This window comes from Dama dama, chromosome 22 (assembly GCF_033118175.1).
Source record: "Dama dama isolate Ldn47 chromosome 22, ASM3311817v1, whole genome shotgun sequence".
Taxonomy (NCBI): domain Eukaryota; kingdom Metazoa; phylum Chordata; class Mammalia; order Artiodactyla; family Cervidae; genus Dama; species Dama dama.
The window spans coordinates 58,452,340-58,472,404 of record NC_083702.1 but is presented as its reverse complement, the minus strand read 5'-3'; the positions used below and the strand labels follow the sequence as shown (position 1 = coordinate 58,472,404).

Here is a 20,065-nt window from a genome sequence, read left to right as displayed (position 1 = left end):
TACTCTCCCCCTTGCTGGGAGGAATATGGGTGTTATCGCTGGTGTGGAAGCAGCCATCTTGGATAAAGAATACAGACCAGCAACAAGCTAAAAGCCTGGGCCCCTGATGTGAGCTTTCATAGGAGCTGTGGAAAGCTTCTCTCCAGAGTTTGTTACTTAAGAGAGAAATAAACGTCTGCCATGTTTAAGCCACTGCTGTTTTATATTTTCTGTCAAGTGCAGCTTACACCTTTTAATTCTAAACACAGATAGGGCTATGTTTTTTTTCAAAGAGAATGCCTCTAGAGCACCTGTTATCCACAACACATTCTTGGTGTTGTCCAATTTTTAAATCTTTGTCAAATTTATAAGTGATAAAAGGTTATTCTTGTGTACAGACCAATACAAGTTCCTTGTCCATTTGTAAAGAAGTGGAAAAATGAAGAGATAAAGGATGATAAAAGAAAGGAGAAGACAGATTTTGATAAAGGGTAGTTTTTGTGTCCTTTATTATGATGAATAATTGAGCTAATTATTTTATATCATGAAGGACTCTAAGAATGTAGCTAACTGTGATAATTTAATGCCCCTCTGATTTGAAGATTTTTTTTCAGTATTAAAAAATAGAAGGGAACTTTCTCAGCAGGGAGTTCATAAACTCTTTACATAGAGAGACTAAGTCTGATCATGCAGCCATACAATGTTCTCCTTTTCTTATTGCCCAGTCCACCATGGAGACTAACTGTAACTAGCTACAAAGCAAGAGCCCAGTAATTGATTTCTTCTTTACCTGCAGGAGTCACTGGTGACAGTGACAAAAACTGGGATGACATTTTGTGTCTTGGCCCTGTCCAAAGAAAAGGAAATATATTTTAAAAACTCTATAAGCATTACATAATACATAGCACATGTAAAGGGAATCAATAGTCTCTAGAAGTTGTTCTACTTCTGTATTTTCATAGGTATTAATCCCTCTATTGATCAATGAAGGGCTGATGATGAACATAAGGGAGAAGAAGAGAACCAGCTATTCTTAGAAAGGGATTGTAAAGTTCTCAAACTAAACCAATATGATATACTAACCAGGGGAAATAAGTCAAAGTCAGTGAATGGTTTTTGTTGTACAAAATAGAAATAGCAGGATGACTAAGGGGCTTCCCTGGTGACTTAGATGGTAAAGAATCCACCTGCCGTGTGGGAGACCTAGGTTCAATCCCTGGGTCAGGAAGATTCCCCTGGAGGAGGGCATGGCAACCCACTCCAGTATTCTTGCCTGGAGAATCCCATGGACAGAAGAGCCTGGCAGGCTACAGTCCATGGGGTTACAAAGAGTTGGACACGACTGAGCGACTACGTACAGCACTCCCAAATGAGAGGGAAAATGTTGTCAGATTGCATAGCAGATGCCTGCAAATTCACATCTAAAATACATGTACAAACCCAACTTCCAATGGAAGAAAAAGAGAGTTGGAAAACCAGGGATTGAAAATGGTAATGTTTGATTGCAAGCCATCATTTTTAGAGGAAACATGGGCTTGTGATTAAGAGCCTGGACTCTCATTATGCTTCTTCACCCTTACCCTTCCATTTCCCCATCTTTCAAAAGGGATGGTAAGAATAGCACCTACCTCCTGAAATTGTTATAGGAGTTAGCATATGTCTTGCCCTTTGGACAGCATCAGAAGCATAGTAAGGGTCATATAGGTGTAAGCTCATGGAGAAAATACTCTAAGAATGGAAGATACTTGGTGTGCTTGAGAACAGCAAGAGACTAGTGGAGCTTAACCAGTGAATAAAGGGGAGAGTGACAGCCAAGGTCAAAGAGACAACAAGACCCTGGAGGTCATTTACTAATTGGAATAAAGATCATTAAATGAATCACTCTGAGTGCTGAGCTGAGAATAGACTACAGAAGAAGCTGAGGGTCAGGTAGGGAGATCTGTTGGGATGCTACAGCTATTGAGAGGCAAGAGCTTACGGGGTCTCTTGGGATAGTAGTGGAAGTGGTGATATATTTGGAAAGTAGAGACTATAGGACTGGGTGATGGTTTGAATATGGGGTATGAGATAAAGAGCCCAGGAATTAAAGGATGAAACTGCCATCAATGGAGACAGAGAAGACTGTGGGGAAAAGGGAGGTTGGGAAGAACAAAGGTTCAGTTTGGAATATGATAAATTTGAGATATCTATTAGACCTCTAAGAGGAGTAATATAAATATAAATACACTAATATAAATATATACTATTCTTCCAAGTGAACACCATGCTGGTTGGTTTAATTAATTCTTGCATTCTTCTAACATTATGCAACCACATGTGGTCACTGCATAATATAAAAGACAGTCAGGTCCTTTGATGCATGTCATCATAGGGTACCATGAATGCCACTATGGAAAGACCCTAGCCTTTGGGGACAGGCATGTTTGAATCTTGTTTCTGACTCTTCTCGGCTCTCTCTCTTAGGTCTACCGATGAAGCTCAGCACATCTAAACTGCTTCTTCCAAGTATGGATACTAATTTTCTTTCAGCCTTACAGCCTTGTTGTAATTTCCAAACACAGATAATGTATGCAAAGTGCTTACTCATGATAGACGGATAGGGAAACAATTGCTTATACTTTCTTCAAAATAGATATCCAGATCTGTCTTCTTTCTGGTCCACTCTGTCTTATGAACAACCACAGTACTTGGAAAGAAGAGGAGGGGTAACTGACAACCCCTTTCATAAGAAACCCTGAATTAAACTTCTTGAAACCAGGTTGTTTGAGAGGAATAGACCACAAATATTGATACAAATTTGGGGAATCTGACCCACCTTATTGGGTTTCCCAAGTGGCACTACTGGTAAAGAACCCACCTGCCAATGCAGGAGACATAAGAGATACAGGTTTGATCCCTGGGTTGGGAATATCCCCTGAAGGAGAACATGGCAATCTACTCCAGTCTTCTTGCCTAGAGAAACACGTGGACAGAGAAGCCTGGTGGGCTATAGCCCACAGAGTCGCAGAGAGACCCACCTTAGCACAGATTCTTAATATTCCAAGCTTTGTGGAAGTAGAGAAAGAGGAACGGGGTTTTACATAATAATATCTAAACCTACAGTCCTAGAGCAACTTTAAATGAACTCCCAATAACAGGACCTAGCAGATGTTATTTGAAGCAGTTTGTGTTTGGTTTTCTCAACAATTCTCTCTAGAATTCAATGGAAGTGGATTTGCAGATTCTTTCATCAGGATATAGAAATCTTTGTCTCTGAAATGCAAACGAAGATTTAGACAGGTTCTCTCAGACCCAATGCCTCTCAACTTTTCCCCACCCCCTTCCCTCCCACTTGGACAAATACTCGGAGAGAGGGCTGTGAACTGTGTCCTTGGATGGTGTGGAGAGACCAGTGCAAGCAATCTTTTTTTATTTACCAGCAAGCTGGGCGCCACTACGTCCTTGGCCTGCTCCCTGACCTGCCTCTCTCGATTAGGTCAGAAGCAGAGCATGGTGATGAGGAAATTACCTTCAGCTTGACCTTAAAGTCCCCACTGGCGTCAAACTAGCTCTTCTGTATGGACTCTTTTGTTGACATTTCTGACTGTACCTTTTGCAAACTGAAGAAATAATTGCAGGTCCAGGAGAAGGAAGAGTAGGTGAAAGACACCAGCCAACGTGAGTCCCGGTGTGACAAGGACTTTGTAAATCAAAGAGCTGCAGAAGCTGGTCATTCCAGAGGCTAAATGTGTTCTCTTCACCCCTCTGTAATTACCGAACAATGGCTGGAGGAGAGAAGTCTGCTCCTAACCTTCTTACTTCTGCAGACTTGTTTGCAGGGGCTTTTTTTAGCAATGTTGTCTGTGTGGACTGTAATCGAATACACTCAGTTCACCCACAGATAAAATCTTCATGAAGAAAAAGGACAACTTCTTTTAGACTTACAAAGAACTTGGAAGCTTTAAATACATGATATATGCTTTGAAGGACTATCAGTTGAAATCAAATCTTTAACTTAACTGACCAGCAAGACAAATAACAGGATTAAAATAAACTGACAGTAATAATCAGTAATAATAGTATTACTTCTTTAGAGCTAAGCACTGGGCTAAGTGATTTACACACCATCTTATTTAAAGCTCAGGTAAGTCCATGAAGTAAAACAATCATCCCCATGATATAGGTGAGAAAATGGAGGCTTAGGGAAATTAAGCAAACCCCCAAGGTCAAACAGTTCATAAGTAACAAAAGTGGGATGAAGACTAGTTTATCAAACCCCACAGGCTTCTATGTTCCTATAATTTCATCCCATCCTTTATACCTAGAATTGCATATATCTGCAAATATGCCTATAAATGCAAAATGTGACTGATTTAGCAGAAATTTTATAAACAAATGTTAACATTTCTCTATAAATTAGTGACTTTATGTGTCTCTATTTTCCACTGTTTCTACTTCTATTATTTCTCTGCATATATTATACTTTTTTTTAAATACTTTTCTTTTTAAAACTGTGAAAGACACCTGTTTGTGATTGTGTGTCTGAGCTGTGGGTAATCTATAGATTTGTTTTCTTCTTTAGTGTCTCTTATTTACATTATCTATTTAATTCTTTCCCATTTTCCCCTTCTCTTTCTTACCTGACTGGTCTCTTTTTTTATGGCCATAATATGAAGCTTAACTATATTCTTATTTATTGTGTTCATTTAAAGGAGTTCTTGCTTTCTGTTGTTATAAATGGCTTTATAATGACACAAAGTTGACTTTTATATTTTGTGGTTTTGCCAGGCTCAGCTTTCTTTGATCATATGTTATTTGCATCCATTAAGTGTCTTCCTTTTGACTGTAAAGTCTTTGCTGGGAAGAAAAAGGGCCTTCCTATCTTTGAATGTCCTACAAGGCTTAACAGAGAGCTTCTAATAAGTGTATAAACAAAATGAAATATTTAGAAGGCTCAAAAACCTGTGCCTGCCAGTGTATTCACAGCAACTGACAGGCAGGAAGAGATGTGGCTAAGAATTACAGAGCATCTTCCTTATACTTGAAAGTGAGAGAAAGTGAAGTCGCTCAGTGGTGTCCGACTCTGCGACCCCATGGACTGTAGCCCACCAGGCTCCTCTGTCCATGGGGTTTTCCAGGCAAGAGTACCGGAGTGTGTTGCCATTTCCTGCTCCAGGGGATCTTCCTCACAGGGATTGAACCCGGGTCTCCCGCACGGTAGGCAGACGCTTTATCCTCTGAGCCACCAGGGAAGCCCCTTACGCTTGCGGTGGTCTCCCATCTTGGTGGCTAATTGAGGGCAGGCCCCGCTGCATACCGTTGGGATGGGGAACATCAAGCTGAAACCAGTTTTACCTCAACAAGTTGGGATCCGGGAGCGTTTCCAACCTATCCTTCAGAAAGGGGTTAGGGGAAGCTGGGTGAAGGCGCCAGTCGATTCTTCAGTCTCGGCCCGATCCGCCCTCACTCCGGTAGGAGGGGATGGAGTGCGGCTGGCCAACCGAAAGGCGGGAGGCGCCGTCACCGCGCTCGACTCCCCCCGCAACGCCCCGCCACCGACCCCCGCTCGCTCTGCGGTGGCCCGCGCGCCCCCGGCCCCGGGGCGGAGGTGTCTCCCCTCTCCGTCCCCTCCCGGGGCTCCCTCCAGGTGCTTCCCCCACCTCCCCATTTCAGCTCCTCTGGGGTACCCGAGCCCTCGGCGACGCCCTCCCGCCGGGTCACGCCATCCTCGTGGCCCACCTTTCTCTCTTCCCACCGCTGAGCTGCAGTCTGTGAAGCAGGGACAGCGATTCCTGCCGCGTCTACCCAGAACGTGACAGAGTGACCGGCAAAGAGGAGAGGCCATTATAACGTTTATTACTGAGCAGCGTTCCTGCCGTCGTCCTCTCACCGCCCCGGCGCTGGTGGCGGGGAGGCCCGCACCCCCGCGGTCGGGAAACTCCCAGGCTGGCGGCCCCGCCCCGCGCCGCCCCCCCGGGCCGCGGGCCGCGCCCCCGCCGGCCGCGCTCGGCGCCGGCCCCGCAGCCTCCGCCAGACCCGCGGAGCGCGGCGACATGGCCGGCGGCCACCGCCTCCTGCTGGAGAACGCGCGGCAAGCGGTGCTGGTGTGCGCCCGCGGCGAGCGCTTCCTGGCCGGGGACGCGCTGCGCAGCCTGGAGGTGCTGGAGGGCGCCAGCCTGGTGGTGGGCACGTAAGTGGCCGCGCCGTCTGGGCTGCGGGCGCCGCGGGCCGCTTGCTGCGGGGACCAGTCTGCCAAGTGCGCTTTCTCTAACTTGTGCACTGTGGAGGGAAGGGAGGTAACAGGCTTCCCGCACCCCGGGAGATGGTTGCACGCCTGCCCTTCAGGCGCCTATTGCTAACGTGTTTGGCCGCTCTGGGTTGTCATTCACTTGGAAAAGAAAAACACTCTCAAGCTGCACAACCCACTGAGCCGCATCAGGATCGCGCCTCTGCTGATAAAATACGATTGCGGCGATCAGAAGGGGTAGGGGTTCTCTCCAGTGCTTCCTGAAGTGTGGACAGGGGCCACCTGCCTCAGATGGCCTGAGTTGTTTTTTGTTTTTTTTTTTTTTAAGACAGATTTCTGATCCCTCCCCACCTCCGTATTCCCAGATCTCCCCCCAACAAGTTTTATTGAGATGTAATTGGCATACAGCACTGTATAGATTTAAGGTGAACAGCATAATGAATTAACTTACATACATCATGAAATGATTACCAGCAAGTATAGTGAGCATCCATCCTTTCATACAAAGAAATAGAAAAAAAAGTTTTCTTTGTGACCAGGACTTAGGACTTACTCTCTTAACAACTTAATGTATAACATGTAGCAGTGTTCATTATATTTATCGTGCTATACATTACATCCCTAGTACTTATGTATCTTATAACTGGAAGTTTGTACATTTTGATTACTTTCGTCCAGTCCCCGCCACCCGCTCCGCACCTATCTTCAGGTCTTTTGAATCAGAATCTCTGTGGGTGAAGTTTTGAGATCGGAATTTTTACAAAGCGTATCTCCCACCTACTTCTACTGTACGCCAAAACTTGAAACCCACAGAAGCCCTTTATGTGGTGATGGTTTGGGGTGATAGAAAATTAAAATTCAGCCACCAGAAAGAGAGGACATTTTTCAGTTATTTAACCTTCTGAGAGTAAAAGAACAGCCGAAGCTTGGAAGGCAGACTTGGAGTGGGCCTGGGGGTTGGATTCCCATCTGAATCGAAGAGCCAGTGATGCTGAAATTACACGAGTTTCATCCCTTATCTGAGGCTGCTTAGGATTGTGTAAGAGCCCAGTTTTTAGGGACTCTCTGTGTGTTTAATTAACAGAGGAATAAAAATATTCCCAGTGTTATGGTCAAAAATTTGTTAAAATCAGTTAACAAGAATTGCATGGATGTAGGAACCTAGGGTCAATTGATAGCCATATTCCATGGAGTTCCAAGGATCTAGACCCCTACCTTCTTGCTCAGCTGAGCACTCCACTCTTCCTCACAGTCACTCCATCGTCCAAGACGGCTGTGCCTTCTCCCATTATGGTGTCTCCATTCCAGCCGGTAGGAAGGAAGAGAAGAAACTCCTACTGGCTAGAACTTAGTCTCGTGGCCTCACCTGGCTGATGGGAGACTTGGAAATGAAGTCTTTATTCTGGGTGGTCAAGACTTCAGCTAAAATTTAGGAATCTAGCACTGTGGGAAAAGGAAACATTGATCTTGGGGAACAACTAGCAATCTCTGCCACACATGACTTTTGCCGTGTGTGTGGCTAGAGTCAATTTCCCAAGACAAAAGCTCAAGAAGGAAATACAGTAAATATTGACTGACTGAAAGTAAGTTCATTATACTTACTGGTAATCATTTTATAGTTAAAATCATTGGTCAAATTTTTCACAATATTTCCTCCAAATTTAGTGATAATTTCTTGATTTTTCTTCAGAGATGGGTTCATAAAAGCCATTGGTCCTGCTGATGCTATCCAAAAACAGTTTTCAGAAGAAACATTCGAAGAAAGAATTGACTGTTCTGGGAAATGCATCTTGCCAGGTATTAACCTCTTTTGCAATAAAGGCCTGAAAGCAGTTTTAATAAAGAGGAATAGTAGTAGCTTGTTTTAAATAAGGTCTCACAATATATGAAAATATAATATCTGCCATTTATTGAATTTCTACTAGTAAATGTCTAACTGCTTTACAGACACATTTTCTTGTTGAATGACACTGAACTGCCTTGTAAGTATCATTGTCTACACATCATAGATTAGAACACTGATGTTTATGTGTGAAATATCTTACCCAAGATCTCTAAACAGGTAAAGGACCAGCTGGAATCAAATGCACTCATTCACTCCACTTCTTTCCACTCACATGCTGAAAAGAAACCAGCTGTGTTGGGTTTGGGTTTGGGTTCAAAAACTGTCCAAAGAATTTTATTAATCTGTTGCACAGGGGAGGCAAATAGGGCAAGCTGCTCTCTCAAATTCTAGAATAGACTCTAAATTTGTATAGAGTATGAGACAAAGGGCCCATCTCCAGGCAGAAAAAGCATAAGCCAAAGAACCCTAGAGATTTCACCAAAGTTCATTTTTATCTTTAGTGATTGACAACAGAATCAGTTTATTAGCCACCATATCCTAAATTATCCATGTTTTATAGCTTCCCTGGTGGCTCAGGTGGTAAAGAATCTGCCTGCAATGCAGGAAACCCGGGTTGGATCCCTGGGTTAGGAAGATCGCCTGGAAAAGGAGATGGCAAACCACTCCAGTATTCTTGCCTAGAAAATCCCATGGACAGAGGAGCCTGGTGGGCTACAGTCCATGGGGTCACAAAGAGTCAGACACGACTGAGCACTAACACTTCACTCCAACACGGCTTTTATGTAATCATCTGAAACAAAGTTCACACCAGTTTTGAGTTTTGTGCAGACACAGAGGTTAGGGTTTATACTTTAAAAATGTGTACTCTGTATACATGAGAGAACTTCTACTGTCTGGCTCTTGGGGGTCAGGAGAGAAAGTCAGGGTGAAATCTGAGGAGAAAGAGCAGAATGTGGTAGAGAAAGCAATCCAAATAGGGACTTTTGGTTTTACTCTAATCAAAGCCACTAATGAACCAGTTAATCTATAGGTACTTTAAATGCTCTGGAAAGATACAGTTTACCAAATTGTACCTGCATAAACAAAAATTCCAAGTGGTTGCTTTAAGGTTTCTCTTTCATTAAAACATATTTCTTTCTTGAAGAAAGATTTATCTTTATAATTTCATATTTTGCCTTCTCAAAGTGGAGGGTAGGGATTGTATTGTTCTTTTTCACACCTAGATTATTCTTTGGTGATAGAGTCCTTGGGTTTGCTCAACTAGTAGGTTTGACATTCTGTTCTAAAATTCTTGTTTGGAGAGCATGGATTTATTGGGCAAAAGGAGCTGTGTTTCTTTGGAGGATGTTTTCATCATGTTGATTCAGTCTTCCATTAGAGCCTTGTAAACCAACCACGGAGAGTCTTCTTGGAACCACGCAGACGCCTTCTTCCCCCTCCACCGTCCTCCAAGATGGCTATCACCGTCATGCTTTCCTGAGAACCGTATTAGAGTCTGTCTACTGTCCAAGTGCTTTTGATTTCATAACTGTAAACATGATGTGATTTATTGATTACAGGTTTAGTGGATGCACACACACATCCAGTGTGGGCTGGAGAAAGAGTTCACGAGTTTGCAATGAAGGTAATTGCAGTAAACAATGGCAAATCGAAATAAAGCACAAATATACACAAAACTTCTTCTAGAGTTTGTAGGCTGTTAGACTTTACAACAAATGTCTATGTGTCTATTTAATGGATATTTTTTACTAGCTTTGACTATGGAGCTAAGTTACTACAAAGTTAACTAATTTATGACTTGGTGCCAAATCTTTATGCACAGGGCTGTCAATAGTTTGAAGTATAATAGTTTTCAAGATATTTTAGCTGCCAAATGCTCCTGTTAAAATAGAGTTTTACCTGGTTTGCTCACTAATTTCCCCTCTTTTCCCCCATTGCATTCCCTGGTAGCCTTTAAAGGGACTCCAGGAAGCAGTTTGAAAATCACCACTCACTGGGGTCAAAGTTGGAAAAATATATTATTAATCACAAAATAAAATAAGCTTTATATTGTTCCTACAGAAAAATGAGACATTAAGAAACATAAATTATAGTCTTTTATCAGGCATTAATTAGCCACAGTCAACCCTCACATCCCTGGTTTGAGCCATTTTCACACTGTTTATTTGCTTGTTTTTAGTAGACCTTTTTAGAGCAGTTTAGGTTCACAGCACAATTGTGTGAAAGGTTCCGAGATTTCCCGTATACCACTGGCCCCCAACTTCTGTCCAAAGCACAGCCTTTTCCATTTTCAACATCCCTGACCCGAGATGTACATTTGTCAGCATGGATGAACCTACAGTGACACATTATTATCACCCGTAGTCCACAGTTCTTGTTACTGTTGACTCTTGCTGTTGTGCATTCTCTGGGTTTGAGGAAATGTCCACGACTGTAATATCATACAGGGTAATTTTACTGCCCCCCCAGATCCTCTGTGCTCTGCCTATTCTCTCCTCCTAAAAACTAGTAACTGCTGACCTTTCTACTGTTGCCATAGTTTTGCTTTTTCCAGAATGTCATATGGTTGGAATCCTATAGTATGTAGCCTTTTCAGATTGAGTTTCCTTCATATTTTTTCTTCACACTGTTTTTTCAAAAACTGTGTATCCTAACAGCCAAATTGGATGATTTAAGAAAAAGAAAAAAAAATGTATTCAAGTATTGTCTACCTTTCTCAACAATCTAGAGTTGTTTTTTTAAGACTTTATTGAACCACTGAATTTCAGAGCCAAAAATGTAGAGGTTTGCAGCCCAGTTCTCTAATTATCTGATGCAGAAAGGACCGAGCCCACCAGCTTTTTGTGAACATGAAATCCTTGAAGATCATTTATTATCAAACCATTGAAACTTTCCTTAAAAGCTCTAGTTTGCAATACCTTGAATGGGACAGAATTAAGATCAAAGGAAAGGGTTTGGCAATGGGGGCCCCGGGAGGGCACATTTTGCACCACCTTCCTTGCAGCTCAGAGTAACAGCAGGATCTCAGAAGAGCCTTTTTATTTTCTTGAGTGACAGAGGTCAGGCCTGAAACTCTAGGTGGCCAAACACCGAGGGGTGGAAATGCTCTGGGTCTCTTGGTGGAGACTCAGGTAACGACAGCGGGATCCCCTAATCGCCTAAGCTTCACTTTCTCATAGGTGCTGAGATCAGCTGATATACACTGGGACTAACTGGATTGTTAAAATACTTTTGTACCTGTTGGTAAATTGTCGCTACCCTGAGACCCCAGGTCCCTACCACGTCTCCCATCTCTGCCACCCTGGTCCCTTCCTGGCATACCTCTGACTCCCACAACTCCCCACCACCCTGGCAGAGTAGGGACTTCTAGAATTGTGTGTCCCAGCATCCTTTCTGATTGGCTATGGTGCCTACGTCATACCAGTTGTCAATCATGTTGAATATCATCCCTGGACATAGGTTCTGCAGACCTGCCTGCAGCCTCCCTTCATTTTCCAGACCTAAGGGTGACCCTGTGTGTTCAGTTGGCAGGAGCCACATACATGGACATCCATAAGGCTGGAGGAGGGATCAACTTCACGGTGGAGCGCACCCGCCAGGCCTCTGAGGAGGAGCTGTATAGCTCCTTCCAGCAGCGGCTTGGGTGCATGATGCGGGCGGGGACCACGCTGGTGGAGTGCAAGAGTGGATACGGCCTCAGCCTGGAGACGGAGCTCAAGATGCTGCGGGTGATTGAGCGTGCCCGGCGGGACTTGGACATCGGCATCTCGGTCACTTACTGCGGAGCCCACTCCGTGCCAAAGTAACCTCAACAGAAGGGACCGGGGTTTAACTCGGGCAGTTGAAAACCAGAAGGGGTCATGTGGGGGCTTCTGAGTGGGGGCTGTGTTCTCCAGGGGCCTAAGGGGCACCAGCACTTGAGCTCTTGCAGAGGAACCAGTAGAATCTTTGGAAAGGTGTTCTGATTCTAAAGGTCAGTCATCTCACACGCATGGTTTTAGACAGGTGGTCTCCATCAGACCCACCCATTTGCAAGTCTCTTCATGGTGAAGGAAAAAGAGATGTTCACAACTTTTTTTTTTTTTTGGTCAGCAAAAAGAAATTGCCCTGATCAGTTCAGTTCAGTTCAGTCGCTCAGTCATGTCCAACTCTTTGCGACCCCATGAATCGCAGCATTTTTAAAATGACAGATGCTCATTTAAGTAGTTTCCCATGACAGTGATCATAGAGGCACCTTTTATATAACACCCTGTAGAGGTGGAGCAAGTCTTGACATCAAGAAGACTCAGCTGGTTTTTGTTTCTGTTCATCTGTTTGCTTGTTTGGCAGCAAACACTTTTGTTTTATTGTAAATGTGTTTTTCAGCTTTTCTGTTGATCTAAAAAGCTTCTCCCGTGTGGATTTGCCATCCAGAATTCTCTACCCTTCTGTCCCTGCATCTTGTCTGTCCTGGAGTCACTACATCAGAAGGCCCACAGTTCCAGAACCAAAAGATCCAAAAGAGATCCAGACTACAAAATTCACAGGGTGTTGCCTGTGAAGTTTTAAGTTGTAGTAACTTAGAGAATAAATGCCGCAGGCTTACAAAAATGGTTTAATTATTTAAATAGCCTGTTTAATTAAATAATATTTAAAATTAATAATTAAATCATTTCAGGTTTAATTCAATTTTTTACACTTATTTAGTTCTGTGAACTTTGAAAAATAGACATTTTAATGTTAATATTTGTTTACCATCCTCAATCAGAGGAACCAAAAAAATTAACATTGAAAATTATTGTGAAAAATTTATAAAATGAATTAAGTAGGAAGAAACATAAACACTGAATATTTACAGTGATGTTTGTTGTATGTATTTACCATTTATACTTCTGAAATTATTAAGACTTGAAACTGCACTAGACTTCTGGGATACCCTATTTATGATAGTCTGTTTTTCGTCATTTTTTTTCAGTTGGAAAGACAATGTGACATGGAAGAAAAGTCTCAAACTTTGGAGAGACCTCAGACCTGGGTTTGAATCTAGCTTAGCTCCGTCCAACTGGTTGATTTTAAGTTTTGATCATTAATTTTTCTGAACATGAATTGTTCATCTGTAAATCAGCAAAATAACACCTTTCCTATATGGTTGTCTCAAAAACAGAAACAACATATATAAGTACCTGTCTCCTCATAGTCCGCATCTGTCTACCCACCCAGGCAGTTTTTGCTGAGAGTTTTCTGTGTGCCAGACACACAGCTGATGTTTTACAGAAAAATTCTCCATCTGCCAGTGAACCTGCGAGCTCTCCTCTTCATACCCACAGTTAAAGGCCCAGAGGATGCCCCATGACTTCTGCATCACGTGTCCAAAGTTATACAGCCTGCAAGTGGTGGAGCTCTGGGGTTCTCTGACCCAAAAGCCCAGCCCATTCTCAGATATAACTACCCAGGAATCTTAGCATTTCAGGGTCTCCTTCTTCCCCTACGTCTGATGAGACAGAACTCCTTAGGCAGATGCCTCTAGAAACTGTGGAGGAAGAAAAAGTCAGGATGATAGCTGGACCCAGGTATGGGGCCCACAGTTGGGTGTCAGGGAAGCATCCAGCATGTCCTCTAAATGTCCTTGGCAAGAAGATTCAGGTTTTCAGCCAGGTGGCCTTGCTGACTTTCCCAAAGGCAGCCCCAGTATGCCAGAATGGGTAAGCCATCTGTCTCTCTGCCTCTAGGGCCAGTGTATACAGAAGTCTTGTCAATACCTCTGTTAGGCAGGCTTGTCCCAATTGTTAAGAGTCCTGAGTTATATATAGCTTTGATTCTTTCTTTACCTTTTTGAGGCTCAGGGTCACATATCTATAGTTTCTTAAGTTCTCCAAGTACCAAAGACCACTTTCTCCAACAATTTTTTTTTTTTTTTTAAACTTGCCTGTGGTGATCTCCTTCTCTTCTCTCAGAGGAAAAACTGCTTCTGAGGCCGCTGATGACATCATCAAAAACCACCTCCCAAGGCTGAAGGAACTTGGCAGAAATGGGGAAATACACATTGACAATATAGATGTGTTCTGTGAAAAGGGTGTCTTTGACCTTGATTCCACCAGAAGAATTCTTCAAAGTGGGAAAGATATAGGGTTACAGATTAACTTCCATGGGGATGAACTCCACCCCATGAAGGCTGCTGAGGTATGGTTGTTCTCTTGCTCTTCCTTTGTCAACACTCGTGCTGTGGAAAACTCAATGAGTTTGTTCAAAGGAAGGAATGACCTTCTGAAAAGATAGAGCATGGGGAAATTTGTTAGAAATATGTGTAGGTTGGTCTGGTTGAGCCTTGGAATCCTTTTTTGCTGATCATTTGCTTTTATTATCTCCTCCTGGTGATACTAGTAGAAAAAAAAAAAAAACCTTTGTGATCTCATTTACTAAATTAACAACCTATTTTGATTGTCATTCGAAGTCACCCTAGCACAGTCTCTTAATTTCACAGGAAGCTTCTAGAGTTTTTCTGTGGCAGCATTCACATGAATTTTAGTGGAGCATGCCTTAATAGTGACAGGATGATTTTCAAATTGTTAAGTCTTTCCCAGATTCATTTATTCATACTTAGAAGAAACTCAAAATCCCCTCCAAGTTTCATCTGAGTGACTACCTCTCTGGGATCCTTCCCAAACCTCTCTAAGAGTGGGTTATAGCCCCTCCCTGTCCTTGTTCCGCTGTTTAAAATCTCCTCTGTGATTCCTACTGGACATGAACACATTGAGGACCACACCCATGTCTTCTTGTGTGTGTGTGTGTGTCTGTGTGTGTGCACACGCTTAGTCACTCAGTCATGTCTGACCTTACCCAGCCTTATTTCCTGGAGGTTAACACAGTGCCTAGAGTGCAAATGGTCTTTAGAAAGGAAATATTTGTTAAATGAATGAGAACTGGGTGGTCAACAAGATACTTTGGGCTGTAGAGAGTGACTGAATTAAATGTGAATTAGATCAATAGAAGTTGACAATTCCCTGGATGAGCAAATCAAGTTTGGGAAAGTTGAGGATGATTTCAAGATCAAAAGGGAACCTGCCTTGGGGAGCATCGTCTGCGCTGCCCACAAGCCCGCGGAGCCCCGATCCCAGTGCCCGTCTGCCTGAGCCAGATGCCGCTGGGGGCTCTTCTTCCCTGCCCTGGGGTGGGCATCGCAGCCTCCCTGGCTCACAGCCGAACGCCAGCTATCAGTCTTCTTTCCTTGGAAGGCTCCTCATGTCACCTTTCAGCCTGGGGCACTTCGCGTGTGTGTGTGCACGTGCGCGCATGTGTCAAAATTTGTCAAGTTGAGAAATAATCCACTTTAATACATTCTTATCCAAGCATTACCTCTTCTTGGTTGTCTTCTAACAACCTAGCATAAACTTTTCATCTGGAGGAAAGCCAAGTTCAAGAAGATAATCTAGGGACTTCCCTGGTGGTCCAATGTTTAAGACTCTGCGTGTCCACTGCCAGGGGCCCACATTAGGCCCAGGAATTAAGACCCCGAAAGCTGTGAGGTGTGGCAGAAAAAAGAAGATATTTTCAAATTATACAAATGATTCCATATTCCTAAAGTCTGTTTTCTCACCTCATCTGTTTCCTCTGAGGCAATGGCATTCCAGGTACCTTTCTTGTAAATTTATGATGTATAAAATCAGATTTCACTACCAGGTTTGCTCAATATTTTATTCTGATTCATAAGATTCATAAAATTTTCTCTTCTAGCAAATGTTTAAAGATCTTGGTAAGCATTTGTGTGTAGGAATAGTTTTTGAAGTAGCATGCTAGCTAAATTTTCAAATGAATGTCCACCATAAACCCTTTACCCACTTGGAGGCTTGTGCTCACAAGAGGTAGTTGGCAATAATAGAGTATTGTTTATTTTTGTAGGAAAAACCATATGTTGGCACTTTATTGATTTGTTGTTGCCGTGCGTGAAACCTCTCTTTCTCTGTCCGTTCTGCTTAGCTTGGGGCGGAACTGGGAGCGCAGGCCGTCAGTCACCTGGAAGAAGTGAGTGATGAAGGCATCGCTGCCATGGCAACAGCCAGATGCTCTGCTGTCCTCCTGCCCACCACGGCCTACATGCTGAGGTGAGGCTGTTTTCCACCTCCACGCAGGAGCTGCAAGTATGAGCTGTAAAGACACAGACTTCCAAGATGCCCAAATACTACTTCATCACCCTTTTATAATTAGAAAAGAGGCTTCATACTTTAAAAAGCACACATAAGATGTTAGGAATATTCTAAATCCGAATGAGTTGCTTTCTAAGATGATGCAAGTGGGGACCATTATCCTCATAAATCCTACAAGTAAGAGGAAAGAGGAGATGTCTAAGTATATTTTGTGGCATCTCCCCAGGGATCTGGCTGTGTGCCTTCCATGGATTGAGTCTTTGTCTAGCTGTGGTAAGCAGGGACTGCTCTTCGTTGCAGTGCACAGGCCTCTCGTTGCAGTGAGAGGCCTCTTATTGCAGAGCACAGGCTCTAGGTGTCCGGGCTTCAGTGTTTGGAGCAAATGGGCTCAGTAATTGCGGCTTGAGGGCTCTAGAGCACGGCCCGGAAGTCGTGACGCACAGGCTTGGCTGTCCCACAGCATGTGAAGTCTTGCCAGACCAGGGCCGGGACTGCTCTCCCCTGCATTGGCAGGCAGGCTCCCGTCCACTGAAACACCAGAGAAGGCCTCCGTTCATCCTTTTAAAACATCCAGTTACCCTGCACAAAACAAAGTTCAGTTCACCCTGGACTCTTCTCTTTTGCAATAGTTGTCACTGAATGAAATCTGTCCTCACCGTATTAACTAGTGTCCATCTTTGTTCATCTTTGATTCAACTTTTGAGCCATGTCCTAAAGACTAAATTGTATTTGGTCAAGGAGATCAGGGAAATACCCAGTCCAGGAATAAGCACAAACATTGTACATCTTAGATTCTTGGACCTTCAGATGAATTTTAAAGAACCTACAAAAATGTTTGAGACCCCCACCTTCCAAAAAGGAGAGGGAGAGATACGAATTTTAAAATTGCAAAATGAAAGTTAACTTTAAAAGCACTATTTAAACCTTGTTGTTTATATTTTGGAGTTCTAAAACATGTATTATGTTTGAAAACAATTTTCAGTTATACTTTTCTTTCTTCACAAGAATGTCTCAATGTAGTGATTGTCATGATAATCCCCAATTAAAGAAGTTAGTCATACCCAAGTGATTTCAAAAGCAGGATGATAAAAATCAGGAGTCCTGGGATTATGCTAGATCCCACCACTAATCACTTAATCTTGAGTTTCTGTTTCTTCTTCCAGAAGGCGGAGGAGCTGGATATCTTGTTGTTATTGTTGAGTTGCTAAGTGGTGTCCGACTCTGCGACCCTGTGAACCGCGGCCTGCCGGGATATCTTAAATCTGCTTCAATTCTGAACATCTTCAGATGTTCTTCAAAATTTCCACTTCTTGAGACTGATATCTTTCTTCCCCCTTCTCCTTAGACTGAAGCAACCTCGAGCCAGGAAAATGTTAGATGAAGGAGTCATAGTGGCCCTGGGCAGCGATTTTAACCCTAATGCGTATTGTTTTTCAATGGTAATTATTCTTAACATGCCTTTATGAGCAGACTGAAACTTCTACCAAGCATATAAATAATTTAAAAATATTTCACTAACTGGTAAAATGCATCAAAGATCTAAAAATATCTTCCGGTGAAAAAAGAAAAAGAATGTGTAGACAGCAGTATAATTGCGTATTTCTGTGCCTCTTGATTGCCTCCAGGCTTAGGGAGAGGAGAAAAAGGGTCTATTATGCTTTGATGCAGCCTTGGGCATTGTGGTTTTACAATAACCTATTCTCCCCCTCGGAACTGAATAATCTCAAAGAAGTTTTAGTAAGCAAATATGGAGGTGAGCTTCCTATGACAGTAAGTGACCTTGAAAAGTAGTGTTCGTGCTCACGTTCAACTCTTTCTGCAACCCCCTGGACTGTAGCCCACCAGGCTCCTCTGTCCATGGAATTTTCCAGGCAAGAATACTGGTGTGCATTGCCGTTTCCTCCTCCAGGGGTCTTCCTGACCCAGGGATCAAACCCGCATCTCCTGCATTGGCAGGCTGATTCTGTACCACTGAGCCACTAGGGGAGACCCTTGAAAAGTAATAAATAAATATTAAACACATATGGGGTGGGTGGGTGAGCAATCCCTGTAATAAAGAAATCTTTCCCAAAGCATAAGAATCTTTACATTTAAATTTAAAATTTTTCTCATATTAATTCACCCTGCTTTACTTAGGCATTTATCTATCATTATTTGTTGTGCTTTGTTGAGAAATGTTCTAGGTGGCAGTTGTCTAGTTGCTTTTCTCTTCCCGTCTTAGCCAGTGGTCATGCATCTGGCGTGTGTGAACATGAGAATGTCCATGCCCGAGGCCTTGGCTGCTGCCACCATCAATGCCGCTTATGCCCTGGGAAGATCCCACACACAGGGATCTTTGGAAGTTGGCAAGCAGGGAGATCTCATTATCATCAATTCACCCAGGTGGGTGTTCTCCCAAGTAAGCCATTTTATTGTATGAAAATAAAAGTGTTAGTAGCTTAGTCGTGTCCAACTCTCTGCGACCCATGGACCGTAGCCCACCAGACTCCTCTGTCCATGGGATTCTCCAGGCAAGGACACTGGCGTGGGTCACCATTCCCTCTCCAGGGGATCTTCCTGATCAGGGGTTAAACCCAGGTCTCCTGCGCTGCAGGCAGATTCTTTACTGTCTGAGCCACTGGGGAAGCCCCATTCTATTGTATGTCCACTGTCTTGTGGAGACTTGGTTAAAACCCCCTTCCACTGATGATTCGTGTCAGGCTCTGTGTAAGCTCAGAGAAGCTACCCGGTCTTCTCACTGTCCCCCTTTTCTAAGCAAAAAGTCTCCCTCCAGCTCCTAAACTGCAGGGTAGACCAACTTTTCTGGTCTCTCGTCTGTCTTCCATCTTTCGTAGATCTCTGGGTTTCTGCCCTGTTTACCTGGACCTTGGACCTGTGCTGCTCTTTGACATGGGTTTTGTTTTTCTTCTTGTGCGCTGACCTTCGCTGCTTGCACTGAGCCCTTCAGGTCACAGCTCTAGCCTGTCGCCCTGGTTCTAATTCATTACCTCTCTGACTTCTCCTTCCTACTGCATGCCAAAAGCTTTGCTGCAGTTATTCTGCCTCTGGTTTTGTACTGTTCACCCACAGTCTGCTGCCATGTGGACCTCCAGTGTAACAATTTGAGTCTTATTGTTCTAAATCTTAAAGTTGTGAATTCTATGGTGTCTGGACCCTAGCAAGTCTCTCCCAGCTCTTGGACCTCATGTTCAACAGAAGAGGGTGGCTCCATAATTCTACTCTTGAGGATCATAAGCTATTGTCTCATGGAAAGTAATGCTAATGTTACAATTTATGCTTCATTTAACTGAATCAAATATTTTAAGATCAGATATTTAATATCATTAAACAATGCTTGATTTATCATAGACTGATTATCATGGTACTTTGTCATTTTTTTTAAAGCCCAAATATTAACTACTAAGTATAAATAAATTTTTAGAGAATGTATTTTGAAATTAGCATTTATTGACAAAGTAATCATTTTGACTTGTATGCATTAATGTTTGATTTCTTTCTAGATGGGAGCATTTGATTTACCAGTTTGGAGGCCATCATGAATTAATTGATTATGTTATCGCTAAAGGAAAAGTCATCTATAAAAAATGATAGATCTATAAGGAAAGAGGAGACTCTTCGACTGTATAAGTCAATACAGTTATGTTAAGAGTTAAAATACCTTAGTTGTTTAGCAGAATGATGTCATTTAAATATATTTCAATATTTTGTTAATCCACTTGAGAAACCCAAGGGATTCAATTATTTTAACATATGCACGTTGACATATAATCAGGTAAACAACTTGTGATGATAGTCTCAAACATTAACTTCACAAAGTTTTGTTATAAATATTCTGCAGATTAATTCATTAGTGTCCTCTGAGGGGAGGGTGTTCTTCTATTTCTAATTTCTTCT

The 20,065-nt window shown here is 42.9% G+C and overlaps 2 protein-coding genes across 2 annotated transcripts in view; one reads left to right on the top strand and one right to left on the bottom strand.

The window, feature by feature from the left end:
* The window catches only part of CCDC38 (coiled-coil domain containing 38), a 35,988-nt gene extending 30,212 nt beyond the window's left edge, over positions 1-5,776 (bottom strand). Inside the window, exons 1-2 of the mRNA XM_061125609.1 lie at positions 5,698-5,776; positions 770-826 (exon numbers count right to left, since the gene is read on the bottom strand). Of these exons, the coding sequence (XP_060981592.1) occupies positions 770-812 (43 nt within the window). The 5' untranslated portion in view covers positions 813-826; positions 5,698-5,776. The remainder of the gene's footprint in view (positions 1-769; positions 827-5,697) is intronic.
* A 235-nt stretch (positions 5,777-6,011) lies between these two features.
* On the top strand, positions 6,012-19,759 carry AMDHD1 (amidohydrolase domain containing 1). Its single transcript, XM_061124174.1, has 9 exons — positions 6,012-6,148; positions 7,896-8,002; positions 9,611-9,675; positions 11,576-11,853; positions 13,985-14,210; positions 16,005-16,129; positions 17,517-17,610; positions 18,393-18,553; positions 19,672-19,759. Exons 1-9 carry the CDS (start codon positions 6,012-6,014, stop codon positions 19,757-19,759), a joined length of 1,281 nt encoding a protein of 426 aa, XP_060980157.1.
* The last annotated feature ends 306 nt before the right edge of the window (positions 19,760-20,065 follow it).